Below are 27282 nucleotides of genomic sequence, written 5' to 3' on the forward strand. Positions count from 1 at the left end.
GCCAGGGCCAGGTACAGCCTGGACCGCCCAAGCAGGCCAAACTAATTCAGGATAAATTCCTGTCACTGCAGAGACTCCATCCCAGGGGCACAGACACAGGAATTCTGTCTTGCCATGCTCAACCCCTAATCACAGTGGCCAGGATGCCTGACGTCACAGGAAGGCCCCAGCAAGCCAACATCTCGCAAAGCACTCTGGATGTGCTTGCCGGGTCAGTTCTCCTCCTTGCCTGTGCCTGTTGTGGTGCTGTATTGATGGCTGAGATCAAGTGCATTTTTCAGCCCATTTTTAGAAGCAGGTGATGATGGATTCTATTTCACGACACAAAGAGCCTCGCTTTAGTGCAGCCATGTTGGAGCCAGGCATTTTGGCATCCCATTACTGTGTTCTAAAGGTTACTTTGTTATCCTGTGTGCTCGCAAAATATAATCTGTACTACAATAATGGATATTCATCTCACTTCTGCACCTGCGTAACAACAACTCCTCTCTCCTAATTCTAACCCCTTTTATTATCATCATAGGTTTCACCCAATGTCTTAGCTTCCCACAAAGTGGGCAAGAGAAGAGAAAATGCTGTTTATTTTCAACATATCACAAAGTACATGTTTAATTTCTTACTGTTCATTGACAAATGAGCGGTCAAAGCATCCACATAATCCACCTATATGTCTTACTCTTATCCTTGATTCTTTATCAGTTATACTGATTTCTCCTGATAGCTGCCTCAGAGGCTTCATTTCATTTATGCATTTTGAATACCAAGCTGACAATGACTTACTCCTCCATGAGAGAGTTTCAGGCATCAAAGATACATTTGCCTATTTCATCACTAGACATCTACTGCCACATGGCTTTTCGAGAAACTTGTGTCTCTAGTGGCAACTGATATCCCAGTTTACCCAGTGAGCCTTAAAATTAGGGCACTTTAGATGCAGCTATTCATCTAGTGGCTTCAAAATCAAGACATTCAGTTCGTGAGTTGCTGCCACAGTCGTCTGGGTAGCTCTGAATTAGTGTTCTCACAAACATACGGGTATTTATTTCTTTAAAGTTTCATGAACCAGACCTATGAATTGGAGTTGATATTCTGCATATACGCTAGTGGTGAAGCCACAGAATCTTGACAAGATGACTTGAACTTTAGTCTATTAACTAAAAAGCATTATAAATCTTTCATGGAATGATATGCTTGAATTATGCCCCACCGTAGAGTTTGGAGTCCATTGGTACATGGTATCCTTCAATCAACGGTATTCTACAAGCAAGTCCTGAAAGACCCAGCGACACTGGCACATTAGTATCCTAGTAGCCTCAGAGAAAAAGCCCAAAACACCAGCCAGTAAGGCAAACTCGGTAGACTATTTGTCTTATGGGCCACCTGCATTTTGCATGGAAATAAGCCCCTAGGAGCACTTATCTATCATCTCCTTATTAATGGGATTTTATTCTTAACTGAAAATTTTGCCATCTCTGCTGCCACTTTCTCCTCGAGTGTATAGCTCTTAGGTTTTCTTGTCATGAGGAAAGTGGTGTGTTTTTTTTTTTTTTTACTGTTACATACAGTTTTCCTCCAAAACCCTTTTCAGTCAGTAACTTGCGTGGAGAAAAAGGGACTGTGGTAACAGACTGTTGCTTAGGTTTATTTTGTGGCACAGGTTGCTGTGGCTTTGGATTTGGCAAAGGGAGCCCTCTACAAGTCTGTATATGTTGACTTTATCCAAAGTATAAAGCAAAGAACTATTAAGATCTGAAAAAACTCTCAGCTAAAATTCTAAATGCTAGTGAAGGTGGCTGCAGAAAAAATGTTATGTCCAATTTCATACTTGTGCCTGGGGATGAGTCCTTTCAATCTAGCCCATCTAAAAATCTTTGTAATCTCTGCTGGGTGTAGTAAAACAGGGATATCAGCTGACGAGGTATCAGCCACTTCCACAAAACTAAGGGATAAAGCCTCTAAAATGTCTGATAAGAAACATGACAATCTAATGGATGGTATAAGGAACTTTCTTTGCCATCTTGCATCTTACCTTGATGTCTGCTAACATCACAAAACCTTCTCTCACGGCCCACTCTCCGCCTTTATCATCTGCAGATATGGTGACAACCTCATTGGTCGTTACTGACGAGGCTTACCAGTCTTGGGCCTTTGTCATTCTGATGTATCCTAGGTGTTGTAGTCTAGGTGTGCCTAGACAGATTTACACACTTAAAACCAATGAATTGAAGATGAAAAGTTCAAGACTGAAAGCAGTGTCAATGATAACGTGGAGTGAGGTGGTCACCATCTTTGCATATTTTTCTTTGCCACAGATGAGAACACTATGAACAGTAGCACCTTCAACGACCATACCCTCAGTTGAACCCCTTGCAAAGGAAATTACTTTAATCTTAGAAAAATGTGTTCCTGTGGTACTGCTGCCTTGCCAACAACCACATCGGCTTCCAAAAATCCTGGAAATGGAAGACAAATCCTAGAACGAGGGTCCTTTAGTCCATACTACAAGCCAAAATCAACACTGTTCAGGTAGCGAGCTAAAGATAACAATGACAGGATTAAGAGCTCTGACCAAGATGCCCAAGACTGACAGCATGATCATTCATGATATGATGAAGAAGGAAAGCCACAATGGAGTTATGGTCATTTGTCCTTGACCGTCACCTTGTCATTAACTTTATCAGGATATCATGCTATTGTAAGTCCTTGTGATGTCCAATTCTTTACAAGATTTCCTGTACCAAAACCAAATTCACAAGAACCTACACTGCACCCCTGTTGCCACAACCAGACTCCTCTTCCCCAGCCCGTGCTAGCTTCACGGAAGACACCACAGGTATGTCAAGTTGAGGCTGATACAACAGAGTAAAAGGAGAGGTTATTGAGGATCAGTCCAGTCGTCAAGGCAAATAAAGTGATTATGTGGCTTCAGTCATGGGCGATTCCTCCCTGCCCTTTGCAGGTTCTCTTGCGGATGATATTGCACACTGTCAATCATTAAAAGCATGAGCTAATAAGTGCTTCAAGCTCCCAGTCACTGTCACAGAAATGGATCACTTCCTCAATTAATGCCTGCAAGGAAATCAGTTAAATTGATTCTGGTAATAGAGCATATCTGGCAGCAAGGCAGCAGCAAATTATGCAAAACCCAGATTCAGAACCTGGTTTGGAATTATGACTAAATGAAATTTACACAGTACTGAACCTGTCTGACAGGGCAGTCTAAAGTTAATTGTTTTCATGCAGGCTACCCAGTGAATATCCTGCAACCTGACTTCTCCTATGCTGGAGAAGCAACAAGTTACTTACTTTTAACTGCAGTTCTCCCATGTTAGCATCCTTAATAGATTCACATGCACCGCACCTGCCTCCTGCTGGTATGAATCCATTCACATGTGCTACGTAGTCTGAGATGTGCTAATTTGAAGTGTAATATGCAGAGTGCTTTCATCCTGTTGGCTGACGCTTTGATCTTTTTCTCTGAAGCTATCAGGTTACTGGTTATGAAAGTGGCTGTGTCTTTGAGCCTTTCAGACCATGTGTAAAGTATACTGGTTTTGAAAAATACCATGAAACTTGTAACTCAGCAATAAGGAATGAATAAAAAATGTTAGCCTATGAAAGATACCAATGCTGGAGACCTGCAGTTAGAGGTAAGTAACTTGTTTCCTATTATAAGCCTGACTTGGAAAATTTGAAATGCATATCAAGTTCTATATTTCCTTTGTGAATTAAGACACAAAAGGAGTTGCCTTATTATGTCCCCATTGTTATCTAAGGAGATCCATTTAAAGGAAACGGTGGTGATGGGTTTCCTCCTTTACGTGCAAAATTCTTAATTCATGTTGGGAAAATATATTTCAAGGAAAGTAGTTTCTTTTAGTGTAAAAAAATATTGGAGGTTATGTTATTTTTAAAAGACATTAAATGTTGTGGTGTTTATTTTAACTGAAAAATAGTTGACGCGAAAGTGGTTTAAACGGTAACCTTCTGTAGGAAGCATTTCAGTCTAGCAAATAGTTTTGGGTCATTCATGATTTTGATATTTACAATATTAAACGTAGGAGGTCAAGCGTGGTGGTAGGTTTATGTTATATGTTGAAGTATGTTAGATACCCCCTAGATGAATACAGAAAAAAAGTTACATTGGTGGTCACAATCAGATATAATATTAAAAGGCTTGGGAAGGAGATTAGCTACCCGTCCAGCTAAGGACAACAAACAGAAGTGTGAAACTGTTGTAATTTCAAGATGAGAAATCACAGATAGCAAATGGGCCATGGCTTCAAAGTGTGATTTCTGGTCAAATATTTATACCTGACTAGTTTCCTGATACATGTAGGGGACAGAAGAGGGTTTTGGTGTAAATGATGTTAAAAAACAAATTCTCAGCTTCTCACATCATACTCTGGTATGTATGAGATTTGCTGTTTCCACACCCAGTGATTTACATTCTGCAGAGGGAATGTCCCTCAAAACCTCAAGACCTCTTTTATACATTTGTACCTGAGCTGAATTTTTCTTGAGCCATAGTAGGGTGTCCTTTATACAGTGCCTCCCACACTTCATTGTACCTTGTGTTGTGGAAGTTCCCAAGGGCTGTATTTCACCTATTCTCTTATTAGGGCCCTGGTGTTTTTGTCATTCATCCCTGGTTTTATCCTTTTGGGTCTGTTTATGTTCCCACCATGCTGACCCTATCTTCTTACATGCATATTTTTGTTTGGATCAGAAGTTGCAGGTGCTGGTTTCAGAGGACTTTCACTACTTCAGTTCTTTACACAATTTTTTAGTGCAGGTCAAATTCGTGCTCAACTGCCGGCATAGAGGAACACTTTTGGAGGCTGTGAAAAATAATACAGTTGTCAAAACTTGGTACAATTCATACAGACAACACTGAAAAAGGATCTATTGCTTACCATTGCTAACTCTGTATCTTTTTTTTAAATATTGTTTTACATTACCATTACTGCCACCTGCTTCAGAGGATCATCATAACTGGATCACTTTCATTACCAGAACCAAGTTTTAGCATTGTCAGGAATATTTGAATAGGATGTTGCTGCATCTGAAAGACACTCATTGTAATAGTCCCCTTGAAAATACTTAGAATAGTGTTCTCACTGGGAAGCACCTATGGAATTAGAGTATGTATGGGATGGAAGTAGCATATATAATCTTTAGGGTAAGTAACTGTTCCACTTTACTTTCTGCCTGTCAACAGCTGGACTTCTTGTGATTTTGACTAAACTTTCTTATCTTAGAGTTCACAAACCATTTAGTGATCTCCCTCCCTGCTTTGGGTGTGTATGTCTGTGTTATGCTTTGTATTTTTTCTTCTTTTTTCTTTTAAACTCTCAGATACAGCACATACAAAGTTTTAGTTGGGTAAATTTCCGGTGCCACCAGCACTAACATGTAGTGCTTCTACAGTAGTAGCACAGACTTGAGGGTTCTCTCAGGTAGGTAGCTCAGTGTGTGGATAATTTGTTTATTTCTTGCTTTCAGCTTGTGGAATTCTTTAACTGAGTGTGATTTCTCTTTATTTTAGGATTATTCCTGGGAAGATCATGGTTTTTCCCTGGTTAATAGGCTTTATTCTGACATTGGGCACCTCCTGGATGACAAGTTTAGGACTGTCTACAATCTAACTTACAATACCATGGCTACTCATGAAGATGTAGACACAACTATGTTAAGAAGAGCACTTTTTAACTATGTTCACTGTATGTTTGGTATTAGGTGAGTTTATATAGATTTTTCATATGTCCCATTTTTAGCATATGGGATCAGGAGTATTGATTGCACGCTATATGGGTGGCATATACAATTTGGCATTCAGTAGTGAATATGTATATTAGAAATGCATGGATATTTTGCTTGTGCCAAGAAACCATGTTTGTTGTTTATTATTTGTATAATTGCTGATAACAGAGTATTAGCTTCCAGGCCCATTTTGCCATTTGTACTTTAAAAAACATTTTACACATAATTTAGAGGTGGATGGTAACGAAACATGCACCCAGAGCTTACAATATTCAAAATTACTCTACTTGCTGCTCTTACGTATAAAACGTGTATTCTCCAAAAGGGATGCTTTTTAACAGATGACTGGATTCATCATTTTGAGCATAATTAGCGAAGTTAATTGCTGTGGTTTTGCAATAGATTTTCAAGTGCAGTTTTATATATAGAACTCAGATGTCTGGAAGCTGTTTGCTTGCTGCTTTTTGAGGTAAATTCTGTTTTGTATTTATTGGAGTTAAAATAAGTTAGTCTTGCAGCATTCTGTCTGTTCCAAATAACTCTAACATCTTATATATATTTTGCTCAAAGAACAATTGCTTTGATGTATTCCACCTATTGTCCTCACCAGGTCACCACTTTCATGCCAACTGATGAATAGATTACAAAAGAGGAAGCAAACCTAGTGCCCTTTGTGACCCCTAGATCCTGTATATACATATTGCTTTTTTAGCGTAAAATTTCTAATATCATCTTGGACCAAAGGCCCTAATTTGTAAGCCTTTGGCAAGGAAATTTAAGAGCAGCCAGATGTCATAATTTTTAATTGACATACACAAACTGTATGCATCTTTCGTACAAGTGTGAAAACACTGGCAGATTGTATTCCAGCTACTTTGTTAAGTAGGTCCACAATGCCATGATGCAGGAAACAAGTATGAGCACCAGTGGATGCATTTCTTCATCTGTGTACTCTGGAACCTTCTCTGTAAATGATCCAGATTCTGACATTCTTCCAAATGGCAATATTAAGCTTGAAGGATATGTGGCTGTAGATACACTTGCTTAGCATAATACCGCCAACTAGTGTTGGGCTCAGATGTGTGCAAGTTGTTTTTCTTCAAAGAAAATCTTTCTAGTCACGAGGTAGAGTGACGACGACTCCTGCTGGTAACGCGCATTGCTATATTAGATTGTTTTCTTCTGCTGTTCAGGTTCGAACATGTGCTCCTCTGCTCTGGTCCGACAATGCCTTCGCTCATTTCTTTCAAGACTTCATGTAGGAAGTTGGCTCTGTATGTGCTATTTCAAAGTAAGGAATAGCATGCACAGAGTCCAAGGGTTCCCCTTAGAGGTAAACTAGTGGTAAAAATAGATAATGCTAATGCTCTATTTTGTGGTAGTGTGGTCGAGCAGTAGGCTTATCCAAGGAGTAGTGTTAAGCATTTGTTGTACATACACAAGACAATAAATGAGGTACACACACTCAGAGACAAATCCAGCCAATAGGTTTTTATATAGAAAAATATCTTTTCTTAGTTTATTTTAAGAACCACAGGTTCAAATTCTACATGTAATATCTCATTCGAAAGGTATTGCAGGTAAGTACTTTAGGAACTTCAAATCATCAAAATTGCATGTATACTTTTCAAGTTATTGACAAATAGCGGTTTTAAAAGTGGACACTTAGTGCAATTTTCACAGTTCCTGGGGGAGGTAAGTATTTGTTAGGTTAACCAGGTAAGTAAGACACTTACAGGGCTTAGTTCTTGGTCCAAGGTAGCCCACCGTTGGGGGTTCAGAGCAACCCCAAAGTCACCACACCAGCAGCTCAGGGCCGGTCAGGTGCAGAGTTCCAAGTGGTGCCCAAAACACATAGGCTAGAATGGAGAGAAGGGGGTGCCCCGGTTCCGGTCTGCTTGCAGGTAAGTACCCGCGTCTTCGGAGGGCAGACCAGGGGGGTTTTTGTAGGGCACCGGGGGGGACACAAGTCCACACAGAAATTTCACCCTCAGCAGCGCGGGGGCGGCCGGGTGCAGTGTAGAAGCAAGCGTCAGGTTTTCAATGTTAGTCTATGAGAGACCTCGGGATCTCCTCAGCGCTGCAGACAGGCAAGGGGGGGATTCCTCGGGGAAACCTCCACTTGGGTAAGGGAGAGGGACTCCTGGGGGTCACTTCTCCGGTGAAAGTCCGGTCCTTCGGGTCCTGGGGGCTGCGGATGCAGGGTCTCTCCCAGGCGTCGGGACTTTAGGTTCAAGGAGTCGCGGTCAGGGGAAGCCTCGGGATTCCCTCTGCAGGCGGCGCTGTGGGGGCTCAGGGGGGACAGGTTTTGGTACTCACAGTATCAGAGTAGTCCTGGGGTCCCTCCTGAGGTGTTGGATCGCCACCAGCCGAGTCGGGGTCGCCGGGTGCAGTGTTGCAAGTCTCACGCTTCTTGCGGGGAGCTTGCAGGGTTCTTTAAAGCTGCTGGAAACAAAGTTGCAGCTTTTCTTGGAGCAGGTCCGCTGTCCTCGGGAGTTTCTTGTCTTTTCGAAGCAGGGGCAGTCCTCAGAGGATGTCGAGGTCGCTGGTCCCTTTGGAAGGCGTCGCTGGAGCAGGATCTTTGGAAGGCAGGAGACAGGCCGGTGAGTTTCTGGAGCCAAGGCAGTTGTCGTCTTCTGGTCTTCCGCTGCAGGGGTTTTCAGCTGGGCAGTCCTTCTTCTTGTAGTTGCAGGAATCTAATTTTCTAGGGTTCAGGGTAGCCCTTAAATACTAATTTTAAGGGCGTGTTTAGGTCTGGGGGGTTAGTAGCCAATGGCTACTAGCCCTGAGGGTGGGTACACCCTCTTTGTGCCTCCTCCCAAGGGGAGGGGGTCACATTCCTAACCCTATTGGGGGAATCCTCCATCTGCAAGATGGAGGATTTCTAAAAGTTAGAGTCACCTCAGCTCAGGACACCTTAGGGGCTGTCCTGACTGGTCAGTGACTCCTCCTTGTTTTTCTCATTATCTTCTCCGGCCTTGCCGCCAAAAAGTGGGGCCTGGCCGGAGGGGGCGGGCAACTCCACTAGCTGGAGTGTCCTGCTGGGTTGGCACAAAGGAGGTGAGCCTTTGAGGCTCACCGCCAGGTGTGACAATTCCTGCCTGGGGGAGGTGTTAGCATCTCCACCCAGTGCAGGCTTTGTTACTGGCCTCAGAGTGACAAAGGCACTCTCCCCATGGGGCCAGCAACATGTCTCGGTTTGTGGCAGGCTGCTAAAACTAGTCAGCCTACACAGATAGTCGGTTAAGTTTCAGGGGGCACCTCTAAGGTGCCCTCTGTGGTGTATTTTACAATAAAATGTACACTGGCATCAGTGTGCATTTATTGTACTGAGGAGTTTGATACCAAACTTCCCAGTTTTCAGTGTAGCCATTATGGTGCTGTGGAGTTCGTGTTTGACAGACTCCCAGACCATATACTCTTATGGCTACCCTGCACTTTACAATGTCTAAGGTTTTATTTAGACACTGTAGGGGTACCATGCTCATGCACTGGTACCCTCACCTATGGTATAGTGCACCCTGCCTTAGGGCTGTAAGGCCTGCTAGAGGGGTGTCTTACCTATACTGCATAGGCAGTGAGAGGCTGGCATGGCACCCTGAGGGGAGTGCCATGTCGACTTACTCGTTTTGTCCTCACTAGCACACACAAGCTGGTAAGCAGTGTGTCTGTGCTGAGTGAGAGGTCTCCAGGGTGGCATAAGACATGCTGCAGCCCTTAGAGACCTTCCTTGGCATCAGGGCCCTTGGTACTAGAAGTACCAGTTACAAGGGACTTATCTGGATGCCAGGGTCTGCCAATTGTGGATACAAAAGTACAGGTTAGGGAAAGAACACTGGTGCTGGGGCCTGGTTAGCAGGCCTCAGCACACTTTCAATTGTAAACATAGCATCAGCAAAGGCAAAAAGTCAGGGGGCAACCATGCCAAGGAGGCATTTCCTTACACAACCCCCCCCCAAACGAAAGAGGATGAGACTAACCTTTCCCAAGAGAGTCTTCATTTTCTAAGTGGAAGAACCTGGAAAGGCCATCTGCATTGGCATGGGCAGTCCCAGGTCTGTGTTCCACTATAAAGTCCATTCCCTGTAGGGAGATGGACCACCTCAACAGTTTAGGATTTTCACCTTTCATTTGCATCAGCCATTTGAGAGGTCTGTGGTCAGTTTGAACTAGGAAGTGAGTCCCAAAGAGGTATGGTCTCAGCTTCTTCAGGGACCAAACCACAGCAAAGGCCTCCCTCTCAATGGCACTCCAACGCTGCTCCCTGGGGAGTAACCTCCTGCTAATGAAAGCAACAGGCTGGTCAAGGCCATCATCATTTGTTTGGGACAAAACTGCCCCTATCCCATGTTCAGAGGCATCAGTCTGCACAATGAACTGCTTAGAATAATCTGGAGCTTTGAGAACTGGTGCTGAGCACATTGCCTGTTTCAGGGTGTCAAAGGCCTGTTGGCATTCCACAGTCCAGTTTACTTTCTTGGGCATTTTCTTGGAGGTGAGTTCAGTGAGGGCTGTCACAATGGATCCATATCCCTTCACAAACCTCCTGTAATACCCAGTCAAGCCAAGGAATGCCCTGACTTGAGTCTGGGTTTTTGGAGCTACCCAGTCCAGAATAGTCTGGATCTTGGGTTGGAGTGGCTGAACTTGGCCTCCACCTACAAGGTGTCCCAAATAAACCACAGTTCCCTGCCCTATCTGGCATTTGGATGCCTTGATAGAGAGGCCTGCAGATTGCAGAGCCTTCAAAACCTTCCTCAGGTGGACCAGGTGATCCTGCCAGGTGGAGCTAAAGACAGCAATATCATCAAGATAAGCTGTGCTAAATGACTCCAAGCCAGCAAGGACTTGATTCACCAACCTTTGGAAGGTGGCAGGGGCATTCTTTAAACCAAAGGGCATAACAGTAAACTGATAATGCCCATCAGGTGTGGAGAATGCTGTCTTTTCTTTTGCTCCAGGTGCCATTTTTATTTGCCAGTACCCTGCTGTCAAGTCAAAGGTACTTAGAAATTTGGCAGCACCTAATTTATCAATGAGCTCATCAGCTCTTGGAATTGGATGGGCATCTGTCTTGGTGACAGAATTGAGCCCTCTGTAGTCCACACAAAACCTCATCTCTTTCTTTCCATCTTTGGTGTGAGGTTTGGGGACTAAGACCACTGGGCTAGCCCAGGGGCTGTCAGAGCGCTCAATTATTCCCAATTCCAGCATCTTGTGGACTTCCACCTTGATGCTTTCCTTAACATGGTCAGACTGTCTAAAGATTTTGTTCTTGACAGGCATGCTGTCTCCTGTGTCCACATCATGGGTACACAGGTGTGTCTGACCAGGGGTTAAGGAGAAGAGTTCAGGAAACTGTTGTAGGACTCTCCTACAATCAGCTTGCTGTTGGCCAGAGAGGGTGTCTGAGTAGATCACTCCATCTACTGTACCATCTTTTGGGTCTGATGACAGAAGATCAGGGAGAGGTTCACTCTCTGCCTCCTGATCCTCATCTGTTACCATCAACAGATTGACATCAGCCCTGTCGTGGAAGAGCTTAAGGCGGTTTACATGGATCACCCTCTTGGGGCTCCTGCTTGTGCCCAGGTCCACCAAGTAGGTGACCTGACTCTTCCTCTCTAGTACTGGGTAAGGGCCACTCCATTTGTCCTGGAGTGCCCTGGGAGCCACAGGCTCCAGAACCCAGACTTTCTGCCCTGGTTGGAACTCAACCAGTGCAGCCTTTTGGTCATACCAAAACTTCTGGAGCTGTTGGCTGGCCTCAAGGTTTTTGGTTGCCTTTTCCATGTACTCTGCCATTCTAGAGCGAAGGCCAAGTACATAGTCCACTATGTCCTGTTTAGGCTCATGGAGAGGTCTCTCCCAGCCTTCTTTAACAAGGGCAAGTGGTCCCCTTACAGGATGACCAAACAGAAGTTCAAAGGGTGAGAATCCTACTCCCTTCTGTGGCACCTCTCTGTAAGTGAAAAGCAGGCATGGCAAGAGGACATCCCATCTCCTTTTGAGTTTTTCTGGGAGCCCCATGATCATGCCCTTTAATGTCTTGTTGAATCTCTCAACTAAGCCATTAGTTTGTGGATGGTATGGTGTAGTGAATTTATAAGTCACCCCACACTCATTCCACATGTGCTTTAGGTATGCTGACATGAAGTTGGTACCTCTGTCAGACACCACCTCCTTAGGGAAACCCACTCTGGTAAAGATACCAATGAGGGCCTTGGCTACTGCAGGGGCAGTAGTCGACCTAAGGGGAATAGCTTCAGGATACCTGGTAGCATGATCCACTACTACCAGGATATACATATTTCCTGAGGCTGTGGGAGGTTCCAGTGGACCAACTATGTCCACACCCACTCTTTCAAAGGGAACCCCCACCACTGGAAGTGGAATGAGGGGGGCCTTTGGATGCCCACCTGTCTTACCACTGGCTTGACAGGTGGGGCAGGAGAGGCAAAACTCCTTAACCATGTTGGACATATTGGGCCAGTAGAAGTGGTTGACTAACCTCTCCCACGTCTTGGTTTGTCCCAAATGTCCAGCAAGGGGAATGTCATGGGCCAATGTTAGGATGAACTCTCTGAACAGCTGAGGCACTACCACTCTCCTAGTGGCACCAGGTTTGGGGTCTCTGGCCTCAGTGTACAGGAGTCCATCTTCCCGATAGACCCTATGCGTTCCATTTTTCTTGCCTTTGGACTATTCAGCAGCTTGCTGCCTAAGGCCTTCAAGAGAGGGACAGGTTTCTTGTCCCTTACACAGCTCCTCCCTTGAGGGTCCCCCTGGGCCTAAGAGCTCAACCTGGTAAGGTTCAAGCTCCAAAGGCTCAGTCCCCTCAGAGGGCAGAACTTCTTCCTGAGAAGAGAGGTTCCCTTTCTTTTGCTGTGTTGCAGTTGGTTTCCCAACTGACTTTCCTGTTCTCTTGGTAGGCTGGGCCATTCTTCCAGACTCCAGCTCTACTTGTTCACCCTGTGCCTTGCACTGTGCTCTTGTTTTCACACACACCAGTTCAGGGATACCCAGCATTGCTGCATGGGTTTTTAGTTCTACCTCAGCCCATGCTGAGGACTCCAGGTCATTTCCAAGCAGACAGTCCACTGGGATATTTGAGGAGACCACCACCTGTTTCAGGCCATTGACCCCTCCCCATTCTAAAGTAACCATTGCCATGGGATGTACTTTTCTCTGATTGTCAGCGTTGGTGACTGTGTAAGTTTTTCCAGTCAGGTATTGGCCAGGGGAAACCAGTTTCTCTGTCACCATGGTGACACTGGCACCTGTATCCCTCAGGCCCTCTATTCTAGTCCCATTAATCAAGAGTTGCTGTCTGTATTTTTGCATGTTAGGCGGCCAGACAGCTAGTGTGGCTAAATCCACCCCACCCTCAGAAACTAGAGTAGCTTCAGTGTGGACCCTGATTTGCTCTGGGCACACTGTTGATCCCACTTGGAGACTAGCCATACCAGTGTTACCTGGATGGGAGTTTGGAGTGGAACCTTTCTTGGGACAGGCCTTGTCTCCAGTTTGGTGTCCATGCTGTTTACAGCTATGACACCAGGCCTTTTTGGGATCAAAGTTTTTACCCTTGTACCCATTGTTTTGTGAAGAGGCTCTGGGCCCACCCTCCTGTGCAGGTTTTTGGGGGCCTGTAGAAGACTCTTGACTATTTTTAGTTTTGGTTGTCTCATCACCCTTCCCCTGGGGAGTCTTTGTGACCCCTTTCTTTTGGTCACCCCCTGTTGAAGTCTTGGACACCCTTGTCTTGACCCAATGGTCCGCCTTCTTTCCCAATTCTTGGGGAGAAATTGGTCCTAGGTCTACCAGATGCTGATGCAGTTTATCATTGAAACAATTACTTAACAGGTGTTCTTTCACAAATAAATTGTACAGCCCATCATAATTACTTACACCACTGCCTTGAATCCAACCATCTAGTGTTTTCACTGAGTAGTCAACAAAGTCAACCCAGGTCTGGCTCGAGGATTTTTGAGCCCCCCTGAACCTAATCCTGTACTCCTCAGTGGAGAATCCAAAGCCCTCAATCAGGGTACCCTTCATGAGGTCATAAGATTCTGCATCTTGTCCAGAGAGTGTGAGGAGTCTATCCCTACACTTTCCTGTGAACATTTCCCAAAGGAGAGCACCCCAGTGAGATCTGTTCACTTTTCTGGTTACACAAGCCCTCTCAAAAGCTGTGAACCATTTGGTGATGTCATCACCATCTTCATATTTAGTTACAATCCCTTTAGGGATTTTCAACATGTCAGGAGAATCTCTGACCCTATTTATGTTGCTGCCACCATTGATGGGTCCTAGGCCCATCTCTTGTCTTTCCCTCTCTATGGCTAGGATCTGTCTTTCCAAAGCCAATCTTTTGGCCATCCTGGCTAACTGGATGTCCTCTTCACTGGGGCTATCCTCAGTGATTTCAGAGGTGTTGGTCTCTCCTGTGAGGGAACCAGCATCTCTGACTATTATTTTTGGAGTCAGGGTTTGAGGGACCCTGTTCTCCCTAGATAGGACTGGTAGGGGGGAATTGTCCTCCAAGTCACTATCCTCTTCCTCTGAGTTGCCACCCTCAGAGGGGTTGGCCTTTTCAAACTCTGCCAAAAGCTCCTGGAGCTGTATTTTGGTAGGTTTGGGGCCCATTGTTATTTTCTTTATTTTACAGAGTGACCTTAGCTCCCTCATCTTAAGATGGAGGTAAGGTGTGGTGTCGAGTTCCACCACAGTCACATCTGTGCTAGACATTTTGCTTCTAAAAGTTGGAATACTTTTTAAGAATCTACAACTGGTTCTAGAATCTAATTCAAACTTTTACAAACTTTTAAACTCTAAAAGAAATGCTAAACAGGGACTTAACACACAAGGCCCTAGCAGGACTTTTAAGAATTTAGAAAACTTTTCAAATTGCAAAAATCAATTTCTAATGACAATTTTGGAATTTGTCGTGTGATCAGGTATTGTCTGAGTAGTCCAGCAAATGCAAAGTCTTGTACCCCACCGCTGATCCACCAATGTAGGAAGTTGGCTCTGTATGTGCTATTTCAAAGTAAGGAATAGCATGCACAGAGTCCAAGGGTTCCCCTTAGAGGTAAACTAGTGGTAAAAATAGATAATGCTAATGCTCTATTTTGTGGTAGTGTGGTCGAGCAGTAGGCTTATCCAAGGAGTAGTGTTAAGCATTTGTTGTACATACACAAGACAATAAATGAGGTATACACACTCAGAGACAAATCCAGCCAATAGGTTTTTATATAGAAAAATATCTTTTCTTAGTTTATTTTAAGAACCACAGGTTCAAATTCTACATGTAATATCTCATTCGAAAGGTATTGCAGGTAAGTACTTTAGGAACTTCAAATCATCAAAATTGCATGTATACTTTTCAAGTTATTGACAAATAGCGGTTTTAAAAGTGGACACTTAGTGCAATTTTCACAGTTCCTGGGGGAGGTAAGTATTTGTTAGGTTAACCAGGTAAGTAAGACACTTACAGGGCTTAGTTCTTGGTCCAAGGTAGCCCACCGTTGGGGGTTCAGAGCAACCCCAAAGTCACCACACCAGCAGCTCAGGGCCGGTCAGGTGCAGAGTTCCAAGTGGTGCCCAAAACACATAGGCTAGAATGGAGAGAAGGGGGTGCCCCGGTTCCGGTCTGCTTGCAGGTAAGTACCCGCGTCTTCGGAGGGCAGACCAGGGGGGTTTTTGTAGGGCACCGGGGGGGACACAAGTCCACACAGAAATTTCACCCTCAGCAGCGCGGGGGCGGCCGGGTGCAGTGTAGAAGCAAGCGTCGGGTTTTCAATGTTAGTCTATGAGAGACCTCGGGATCTCCTCAGCGCTGCAGACAGGCAAGGGGGGGATTCCTCGGGGAAACCTCCACTTGGGTAAGGGAGAGGGACTCCTGGGGGTCACTTCTCCGGTGAAAGTCCGGTCCTTCGGGTCCTGGGGGCTGCGGATGCAGGGTCTCTCCCAGGCGTCGGGACTTTAGGTTCAAGGAGTCGCGGTCAGGGGAAGCCTCGGGATTCCCTCTGCAGGCGGCGCTGTGGGGGCTCAGGGGGGACAGGTTTTGGTACTCACAGTATCAGAGTAGTCCTGGGGTCCCTCCTGAGGTGTTGGATCGCCACCAGCCGAGTCGGGGTCGCCGGGTGCAGTGTTGCAAGTCTCACGCTTCTTGCGGGGAGCTTGCAGGGTTCTTTAAAGCTGCTGGAAACAAAGTTGCAGCTTTTCTTGGAGCAGGTCCGCTGTCCTCGGGAGTTTCTTGTCTTTTCGAAGCAGGGGCAGTCCTCAGAGGATGTCGAGGTCGCTGGTCCCTTTGGAAGGCGTCGCTGGAGCAGGATCTTTGGAAGGCAGGAGACAGGCCGGTGAGTTTCTGGAGCCAAGGCAGTTGTCGTCTTCTGGTCTTCCGCTGCAGGGGTTTTCAGCTGGGCAGTCCTTCTTCTTGTAGTTGCAGGAATCTAATTTTCTAGGGTTCAGGGTAGCCCTTAAATACTAATTTTAAGGGCGTGTTTAGGTCTGGGGGGTTAGTAGCCAATGGCTACTAGCCCTGAGGGTGGGTACACCCTCTTTGTGCCTCCTCCCAAGGGGAGGGGGTCACATTCCTAACCCTATTGGGGGAATCCTCCATCTGCAAGATGGAGGATTTCTAAAAGTTAGAGTCACCTCAGCTCAGGACACCTTAGGGGCTGTCCTGACTGGTCAGTGACTCCTCCTTGTTTTTCTCATTATCTTCTCCGGCCTTGCCGCCAAAAAGTGGGGCCTGGCCGGAGGGGGCGGGCAACTCCACTAGCTGGAGTGTCCTGCTGGGTTGGCACAAAGGAGGTGAGCCTTTGAGGCTCACCGCCAGGTGTGACAATTCCTGCCTGGGGGAGGTGTTAGCATCTCCACCCAGTGCAGGCTTTGTTACTGGCCTCAGAGTGACAAAGGCACTCTCCCCATGGGGCCAGCAACATGTCTCGGTTTGTGGCAGGCTGCTAAAACTAGTCAGCCTACACAGATAGTCGGTTAAGTTTCAGGGGGCACCTCTAAGGTGCCCTCTGTGGTGTATTTTACAATAAAATGTACACTGGCATCAGTGTGCATTTATTGTACTGAGGAGTTTGATACCAAACTTCCCAGTTTTCAGTGTAGCCATTATGGTGCTGTGGAGTTCGTGTTTGACAGACTCCCAGACCATATACTCTTATGGCTACCCTGCACTTTACAATGTCTAAGGTTTTATTTAGACACTGTAGGGGTACCATGCTCATGCACTGGTACCCTCACCTATGGTATAGTGCACCCTGCCTTAGGGCTGTAAGGCCTGCTAGAGGGGTGTCTTACCTATACTGCATAGGCAGTGAGAGGCTGGCATGGCACCCTGAGGGGAGTGCCATGTCGACTTACTCGTTTTGTCCTCACTAGCACACACAAGCTGGTAAGCAGTGTGTCTGTGCTGAGTGAGAGGTCTCCAGGGTGGCATAAGACATGCTGCAGCCCTTAGAGACCTTCCTTGGCATCAGGGCCCTTGGTACTAGAAGTACCAGTTACAAGGGACTTATCTGGATGCCAGGGTCTGCCAATTGTGGATACAAAAGTACAGGTTAGGGAAAGAACACTGGTGCTGGGGCCTGGTTAGCAGGCCTCAGCACACTTTCAATTGTAAACATAGCATCAGCAAAGGCAAAAAGTCAGGGGGCAACCATGCCAAGGAGGCATTTCCTTACACTTCACCATCTGTATTGTGTTTGATTGCGGTTTCCTCAGTCATCCTTATCCATTTGTGAACTTCATCAGGGTGATTAGAGTCCTACCCGGCCCCCGGGCCTTTGCCCTTCATGGCAAACTTCATATATTCAAAATTCCCTCCACACCACGTCCACCCATTGATGGAACTGATGCACTTCTGATTCTATCCTCACTGCCACATCAATTACCCACACACTGTTTTCCAGCAGGTGTGTAACTTGTTCCTCTCCCCTGAACATGACGAGGCTACCTGTGAGGCCTGCAAGTCCTTTTGGTCGAAGAAAAGGACACTGCATGACCGTCAAGCTTGACACCTCGAGATGTCCTGCTGCAGCGTTGAGGATACACTGGACCTTTTTGGACCCAAGGACCCTCAAGAGGAGGTACAACTCAAGTGTTGGCTGCTGATGAAGGCACCTTCTCCTCTGAGGACAGCTCCGGCTCCGAACTGGAGATGCAGTCTCTCACATCAGGTCAAGCCATGAGTACTGAGCCTCCTCCACCTCCACCCTGACCCCAACACATCCCTACAAAGAGTCACCTACCTACCCCACACCGGCCAAAGATTATCATTGCACCACCACTGCCTTCGAGCTGTGGTCCACACCAACCAACTGCATCGGACGTACCAGCTTTGGTGCTGAAAAAAAAGCAGCATAGGCCGCACACTCCCGAACTGACTCCCCCATCTGAGTCAAGCCAGTCTTAGGAGCTGAGACCCTCAGCGGCAAAGTACCACTCCACCTCGGTGCAAACATTTTTAGCCTTGCACCCAAATTCATCGGCACCTAACAGACCAGCATCGAAAACATCCATGTCAGAGCTGAAATCCTACACCTTCAGCAAACATACATATGGTTCAGAGTCTGTGGAACTGGTGCTTCAACGGCTGCAAAGGGATACAGACTTCAGACAAAAACACTGGTCTTCTCATTACAAGAACTCCTCGTTCTGGTGCACAGCCAACAAAGAGACAATTATCATTTGAAGAAGCTTTGGAAGTACCAACACCACCAAAGCAGAGAAAGAAGGCGGACAAGGCCACAAGCCCGGTGCACGTCAGCCCACAACCAACACCTGCTGCGCATCACCTGTAGTCACCACTGCCTTTGAAACTCTGTCTTCTTCCAACGCTGGCACAATACCTACTGATGCTCAAAGGCATGCTTAGCCACACACCAGACATATTCAGCAGCCCTCATAGGTCGCCGGTCCTGTCATTAAAGCCTTCCTACAAGGTCTTAAGTCATTCCTCCCAGGGTGCCACCTGTCCCTACTTTGAATTTCAATATTGTATCAATAAGATTAATGGGCCCTCCATTTGAGCCCCTCTACTCTGCCCCCTACACTTTTTATCCTGGAAAGTGACATTTCTAGTTGCTGTCACTTCACTCAGACATATCAGTGAGCTTCACGCATTAACTTTAGAAGAACACTTCTCCCAACTATATAGAGATAGGGTGGTACTACATACCAGTTCTAAATTTCTTCCAGAAGTGTCTCACATATTGAATTGCCAGTATTTTTCCCCAACCTGATTCAGTTGCAGAAAGGGTCCCTACATACCTTAGATGTAAAACAAGCCCTCGTGTTATATTGATAGAACCAAATCAGTTAGAAAAACACAACAACTCTTTGTTGCCTTTTCAAAACTAGGGCCATTTTTAAATCAGGCATTTCACATTGGATTATCAAATACATTCAAACATGTTGCGCTAAAGCTAAAAGAACATTACCTATCTTTCCTAGAGCTCACTCCACATGTAAAAAAAAAAAAAAAGGAGCTTCAGTGGCCTTCCCAGGACAAAGAAATAAACGTGTAGCTGACACGTGTAAAGCAGCTACATTGTCTACACCGCATGTGTATACAAAACCTTACTGTGTAAATGCGCTGGCCCCTCCTCAAGCCAATGTTGGCCAAGCAATTCTACGTACATTATTTCAAACACCTGCAACTTCCACATTAGCTTCTGCTTTAGGAGGAGAACTACTTTTCAGCCTATGCTAAGCATGTGTATCTACAGCCACACATGCCTTGAACTGAAAATGTTTCTTACCCAGTTTGTGGCATGTGGTGTTGTAGATTCGCATGCGCCCTTACTCCTACCCAGACACCTGTGTTTGTTATAGTTACATTTATAAGTTACCACAAATTAATTTAGCATGAACATCTCACTGTAGTACGCTATGCTTCACGTTCCATCTTCCAGCAATGGAGAGAATGACCATGCGCATTGCCAGCAAGAGGAGTCACTCTGCCTTGGGACTCAAAAGATGTTCTTGAAGAACAACTACTTTCACACATGCAAGCCCAACACTAGAGGCAGGATTATGGCAAACATGTGACTACAGCACTACAATCCACAAACAGATGCTTACTGGGTAAAAAACGTTTTCCTTTTTGTGTATCCTATTTAGCAAGTATCATATAGGCATGCTTGGGACATGTGCATGTCTAGAGAATTGTAATCCTCATTATTGAGCCCTTCACTTATTCATTGTTTCAGATTTTTCTTAAATAATCAGCAACTTTGTAATAATGCAGTGTCTAAGCCCTGTGAATAAGTGTTGTTGCTAGTACCCAGTAAATTGGTACTCAATTTGATAACTTCTGAATAATGGAAGAATGATATTGCCTTGCCAGGACAACATAGCCTCCTTCTTTCTAACTCATTGAAGACATTCCCTTATAACAGTAAAAGATACTTTATTTCCTTAACTTCAATCATTGAGTTCACAGAAATAACCAATTATGTGAAAAAACTTCACTCTTCAGGTGGCAATATTGTGTAATGGGAAAATTATCCTTCTGCCCACTCTACATGCTAAGTGTGGGTTTATAGGGATCCCATCTGTTGAGTTTCTTTAACCTGCTTGTTCTTTTATTGAACCGATTGTTATATGTTTCTTTCCATCCCTTTTGGATTCTTAGTGATTTTTCTGATGTCACATTTCGTAGCTAAACCTCTAGTTTTTTGTTTACTTCATTCTCTCTTTGATGTTGTGCAGTTGCTTATTGGCTGTTTATTTATTAGCTTCATTATACAGTTTGTTCTAAGTAAGCTGCACAAGAAGTTAGCTCCAGCATGTAAGAAGCAAATACAAATATAATTTAAATCTAAAGCCAAAGAAGTAGAGGATGAGTACTATAAGGGTACAAAGGCCACTCTTAGAATTGACATAAAGCAGCCTCTTCTTCACTCGATAGGACAAAAAAAATTGTGATTTCCACAATTGAAAGTGGAACAAAAACACACAATGTGAAATGACATGAGAATATGTTGTGGGTTCCTTTTTAGCACTTAGATTGGGCATTTTTATTTTAGCTCCAGCCTGTGCCATTCTACGTTTATACACATTTCATTTGTTTACTAATTTTAATATATTTTAGTTAAGCTTGTTTTTCACCAGAGTTGTTTTTATATTCAAATCAGCTGCTTTTCTGCGAAAGCATTTTTGCCAGATTCTTTGCACGACATTTCGCTCTGTGCAGTGCTCACCGAAAATGAGTATGTGAAATCGAGAAAGGAGTCACAACTCTCATCGAAGATTTCGGTTAAAATGGTAGAGCAACTTCCACAACAAAAACCACAATTCAGAAAGAAAAAAGGTTGCCCCAATTTCAGCTAAACATGCGATACATATTGAGAACATTTCTGACGAACAGGACATGGGCAGTGAGTCTGCTAGACAGCACAGCAGAGGTCACGATAGTTCACCAGAATCTTCTTGAGCTTCTGGATGTGACACCAACCAACAACTTTCTCAAAGTCGAAACTGCGGACAGGCGTATCTCCCCACCCAACAGGGTTTACAAATTAAGATTTCAAATTAAGGAGGACATTGAGGGCACGATCAAAGTGATTTTCTGGGAAAGATCAACACTGAGGGCCTGATTTAGATGTTGGCAATAACAGTCTCACCATCGAGTTTTTGACTGAAAACCCATCCGTCGCCGTGACAGTCTGCACGCTGTATTCCTGCATTCAGACGGCTGTCGCAGCCAAGAAACACCACCTGTGTCGATGGGAGGAGAGGGAAAAGTGGATGCTGGCACGACCCAAGCCACCCTTTCTGCTGTGCAGATTTGTAACACAGCACAGAAATGCCCTTCTAGCAGTAGTAGAAGAATCAAAAATGCTGCTTGATTGAGGAGGTATGGCTGCCATCATTCTCTGCGATCTAAGTGCTGCATTTTGACACAGTAAACCATGACATTCTCATTGAAAGGACCAAAATTATTAGGACCTCAGGATCCACATTAAGCTGGATTAGTTCTTTCCTAAATGATAGCACTTTTCAGGGTATTGATAAATCATGTTTCTCAGATATCTTCTCCCTGAATTGTGGAGTACCACAGGGCTCTTCTCTGAGCCCAGAACTCTTCTATTTATACATGCACCCTCTCACAGATATTGCAGTAGCACACAGCATCTCCTTTGTATCATATGCTGACGATACCCAACTGGTATTCTTCCTTACCCCTAGACATTATCCCCAGTCCCCTACACTGGAACCCTATTTGGTGGAGGTAGCAAGCTGGATGGCTAAGTCTTGCCTCAAATTAACTGAGTACAAGACTGAGCTCATGATATTAGGCAACATCTTCTAAGCCTAGATTGTCCGGATTGCCTGGACATGCCTTCAGCACCCAAGACAGTTATCAAAAGTCTGGGAGTATGGGTGGACAATTCGCTCCCAATGGAAGCTGAGGCAACAAAACGTTCGGGCAGCTGCTACGGCATACTCCGATTGCTCCATAAGATCTTTCATTTGCTTCCTAGAAGGATAGTGGTCCAGGCACTAACTCTATCCCGCCTGGACTACGGAAATTGACTATATTTGGGAGCTTCAAAGCCATAACCAAAAAGCTTCAGGTTGTGCAGAATGCTGCCACACAAACCATGCTCAACATCCCTAGACACTAACCTGCCTGGAAGGCTTTAGCCACTCTTCATTGGCTCCCAGTCGAGCAAAGAATCCAGTTCAAGGCCCTATGTATAGCCCACAGGGCATTTGTAATTAAAGGCCCCCTCATTCTCTGGTCTCACCAATGCAAGTCCCAACCATATGAAGAGCTAGAAGCAAAGGGCACTCCTTCAGCTACAGTGTAGCCAAGCTATGGAATGCTCTTCCTCACAACATGCGGCTAATGGACAATGAACTGGTATGCTGTAATTCTCTAAGACCACGGCTGTTTGACAATTAAATCGTCCTAAACTTCGTTAAGCGTAGTGGTGTAATCTGTGTTGCATTTTTAGCGCTGGGATGCCCAAAAGTAGTCATTCACTCTAAAACTGTGCATGAGATAAGATGTTTGCATTTGGATGACACAGTGATTGATTGACTGGTGAAATAAATTAAATGTTCGTTGGATTTATATAATATAAAATTATGTCAGCTAGCACATCTCTCTTAAATGTTGAATAGATTTACCAATGGCTGTTAAAAATTTGTTAGATGGAAAATGCAGAAACTGGATTTAGCCTGATTGTGCACTGCAATACTGTTGGAATAAGATTCTTTGCAATCCATTATAAGAACCGGGTCTTTCCATTGAAGTACTCTTCATTCTCTTAAGGGTGCAAGAGCCAGTCACATATCCACTACATTCAACACAGTGCAAATATGGTCTTTCCTGGCCTGCTAGTTCCTCATGCCAGATAAGTCTACAGTGATACTTGCAGTTGTTGTGGCTCCCTATGCAGGGGAACCTCTCAGCTAAGGTGCAGATATTCCAGTCTGTCCACTCAGACCTGCACTGATGGATGGTCCTCTCCAGTCTGAAGGTGGATTGCCCTTTTAGCCATCAGTAACAGTAGACTGCCATGGTAACTGATGCCTCCTCGCTGGACTGATGCACCCATCTGGGCACCATGAGTCCACAGAGCCTTAGATCTGTCAGAGCAGCTACTGCACATAAATGCGTTAGTGCTGCTGCGGTTGCCTTGCCATGAAGAACTTCTTTCTGCAGCATCAGGGAGCACCATTCAGATGCTGTCACACAACGCCTCTGCTGTCTATTATAACAGCAGACATAGCCGTATGGGGCCCTGGGACGTGGCAATCAGTGCACCAATGGGGAGTGGCGAGAGTGGGGACACTGTCTCTTGCTGAAAGACCATGAGTGGGAGCTACACCTCTATGTGGCGGAATCAGTCTTCTCCAAATTGGGGTATCCATCTGTGGATCCTTTCGCCGCAGTCCGAGCAAGGAGGAGCTTCAGTTTTGTGCCATGCATTTCCTCTGAGTTGTTCCCTGGGGGATACCTCCAGAATCAGCTAGTCTCAGCATAGGCTGCATGTGTTTTTGCTGATGCTGCTTCTGTCTGAAGTCCTACATAAGGTGTAGGATGATCACGCAGAGCTGATCCTGATTGCATAGACAGGACACAGAAGTTATGCTACGCAAATTAGCTTTGCACTCTGCATTCAGCCACCTCATTCTATTACTGCAAAGTGTACCTGCTTTTGCAGCACGATAATCAGGCCTCCATCCCAATTCTCAAATGCTGAGGTTGAATGAATGGGGATTTGAGCAGTGCTGGCCGGAGTTCTTTTGCGGCCAGCTGAAACAAATTTGTGCAATGATGTGCATCAGAAGACTTGGATCCCTTTAAGTCATGCCTTTCGGTTGTGTTACATTCACTCTGCCTCTTTCAGAGGCTGGGGCGTGGCTAAAGTCATCAGTTACCTTGCTGGCTTGTCATCTTTCATGTGTCTCATTGATCAGCCATGGTTGTTTAGGTCACCTTTAGTGGTACATTTTCTGAAAGGTTTACTTCATTTGATTCCTCCTGCTTCATTTTTTGGTCCTCAGTTTCATCTAAATATTTTACTGACTTTTTAATGGCATCCCTGTCAAACCGTTCTACCGTTGTCATGTTTGACTTCTTACATTGAAGGCAGTATTGTTAATAACAAAAACTTAAGCTCCTAAGGTTGGAGAACTTCAGACCCCCTAGTTTGTCCTCCTTCCAGTTTTCTACTTGGATAAGTTGTTCCGGTTTACCTGCCAAGTCTACCTTCCCCGAGGTGCTTTTGGTGTTTCATATGTCCTGTCTATCACTGTTCAATGTTCTCCCTCCTCATCCCACCAAGGAGAAGAAGCAGCTGCACAAAATGCCCCCCAGCGTGTGTTCGCGTACTATATTGACTGCACTCAACAGAACAGAGTGGTAACCAGCTCTTTAGGGGTTCCTCAGGAGCCAAGACAGGCAAGGCTATAGCTAAATGCATCATTTTGCTTGGAATCATCCTGTGTAACAAGATCTACTACGCTGTGGCCTACAAAAACCCCTCCAGAGGGAATTGTATGTGCATTCCACTAGAGCTATGGGTGTTTCCATTGCTCTCACAAGAAGCCTTCCAGCTGTTTGCTTCTGCCAGGTGGCCACATGGATATCCTTGCATGTTACTAAATAATAATGCCTCACATCTCAGCCACGCAGTGATGGGTACTTTGCCAGGGTTGTGTTGCATGCCTTCCTTCTTCATTCAGCACTGCTTATTCCCACCTCCCGTAGGATATTGCTTTGGGACTCATTCTTAAGATGACTATTCTACAGAAAGATGCATTCAGAAGAAGTAAAATACATAACTTTGGTAACTAAATGTGTGATGGAACTATATTCTTCATGCATGTTCTTTACCTTCCCTCCTACCCGGAGGAATGAGTACCATATATAAGTTCTCAAGGTATGGAAAAAAAATTGCACTGTTATTGTGTCCATTCCTCTCCACATGCCTCGCTATGGTGTAGAACACTTATCTGTACAGAGCTTCAGTACACAGGATAGCACCTAGTATACGCCATAGATGTCATGTAGCAGGTGAATTGGCGAATGGAGCCACATGGCCTCACCTGGTGGCATTGGAGAACTACTGTTTGGAAAAGCTTTTCTGGACCAGTCTAATGCCTGGGGGATAATCTTAAAGTGGGGAATCTGCAAGGAGATTCCATAAACACCAGAAAACTCCTTATCCAAGGTACATCACCTTTAATTTAGGACCTCAGATGCTATATATAAGGTGGGTTTTTTTCTGTGGCTAAAATGCGTTTGGTGAAGTTAACTTAAGGCGGGAACGCTATGCATGACTGGTATTGCGTTAAACTATAACCAATTTCTAGGAGCCTGTACGACACCCTGACCCTCAGAGGATGCTACATAACTGAACGAACGATATAAGTAAAACCTGTATCTCATCCTTCACATTTCTGCAGTCGAATGAGGCGAAGCAGTCACAAATTGGACATTAAGGGCCTCAAGTGTGGGATCTACCCTCAACCCTTCAACAAGACGTTTGATGGCACAGCCTATGTCACTGATGATTCTAAAGATTAGAACAGCACTTGGATACATTTGGGTTTAACTTGCACTTTATAACATTCTAAAATAAAAACATTCAGGGGTAAGTGTTTTGGGCATTTGTCCTGGTAACTGAAATTCCAAAGATTGCTAGTGCTAAGGGGTGGAGCAGATGATTTAGGTTTTCATTTTATGTTCCGCTGATGCTATGTGACAACTCTGTGCACAACTGTTTACCCGGTGCATTGATAATATGGCACTTGCGCAGGCCTGGCAGATGATCTGCCCCTTTCCGGGGGATCATCACAAACGGGTCTTACTTGGGCATTGGTCGTGCCATGCCTGCTGTCCTTAGGTCTACAGCTGCTGCTGCCTGTGAAATAAAGCTTATTTCCTGTAAGGTAATCTTTGCGTTGGAGGAAGCTTGGCGGTTTAGTAGCTGAGAAAAAAGAACACAGATTTGATGGCAGAAGAGCTTGAGGAAGAAAATGTGGTGCTTTTTGTTCACCTAATGGTTTATTCTTAGAGTCTGTCACTCCTTCAGTAAAACAATCATGCTTATTCCCTGTTGGTTTGTGACGGCTATAATCACCTGGTTAAAACGTCTTCCATGTTTTTGTGGCGTGCTATTAAGTCCTGCTATGATTTAACAAAGGAGTTGGGATATTCTGTGTGTTTTATGAGAAGTGGAGGAGCAAACCCAACCCCCCCCCCCCCCCCCCGGCCGTTGTTTATGATAGTTTTCTGGTAAAGGAAGCGGGGCCACGGGGGTGAAGGGCAGCGAGGGGGGAGTGCTCAGCATTCCCCTTAGTGCGCATGTATGTTTGTCCGCCCGTCTCCAGCCCCTCGAGCCGCTACTGCATTCACAATCGGATATCTGAAACGTTTATTGAATTGGATAGAATAATTTGTCTGGTATTTGTGTTAAGCACAGCTAAGGCTGTGCTTCAATCCTTGAACTGTGTAAGCTCATGGGCCGACCTCTGCACAGAATGTTAGCCCGGGTTTTGCCCAAGCTCTTTCCTTTGCGCAAGCTCCCCGTGCTTTGTAATCTCTTTTCACAAGCTTGGAGACAATGAACAGGATGTAAGGAAAAGATTCTACAGATGTGACTCGGTGCTAATAGTGCTTTCGCCAACACACATCCTGTGACCCCATGTGATGTTTGAAGATGGCCAAGTTACTGACCATCTCATTAGAATAACACTGAGCTAGTTAGTGTAGACACGTGGCGCATCGGGTAATGAAACACGGAGACCTTCGTGTTTGCTACCACACTGAGAACTGCGTCACCGCAGTTCCGTCCTTTATTTATAATGTACTGCTCCGTGCCCCTCCTGGACACGTTGAGCACGTTACTGAGACACGGAGAGCCCGCATGGCTCTCCGTTCCCACTTTACATCTCCCCAATGTTTTACTCCACATGGACAGGGATTGATCACTTGAACTTAAACAAACAGTAAAACATTTCCATATGACC

General features: G+C 45.1%; 1 protein-coding gene across 3 annotated transcripts in view; it reads left to right on the forward strand.

Annotated features, from left to right (window-relative positions):
- Positions 1-27282, forward strand: part of SESN3 (sestrin 3) — a 303306-nt gene that overhangs the window by 250260 nt on the left and 25764 nt on the right. For all 3 annotated transcript variants that reach the window (XM_069202409.1, XM_069202410.1, XM_069202408.1), the window contains exon 8: positions 5549-5739. In XM_069202409.1, coding sequence (XP_069058510.1) covers positions 5549-5739 — 191 coding nt within the window. The remainder of the gene's footprint in view (positions 1-5548; positions 5740-27282) is intronic.

This window comes from Pleurodeles waltl, chromosome 8 (assembly GCF_031143425.1).
Source record: "Pleurodeles waltl isolate 20211129_DDA chromosome 8, aPleWal1.hap1.20221129, whole genome shotgun sequence".
NCBI classification, from domain to species: Eukaryota; Metazoa; Chordata; class Amphibia; order Caudata; family Salamandridae; genus Pleurodeles; species Pleurodeles waltl.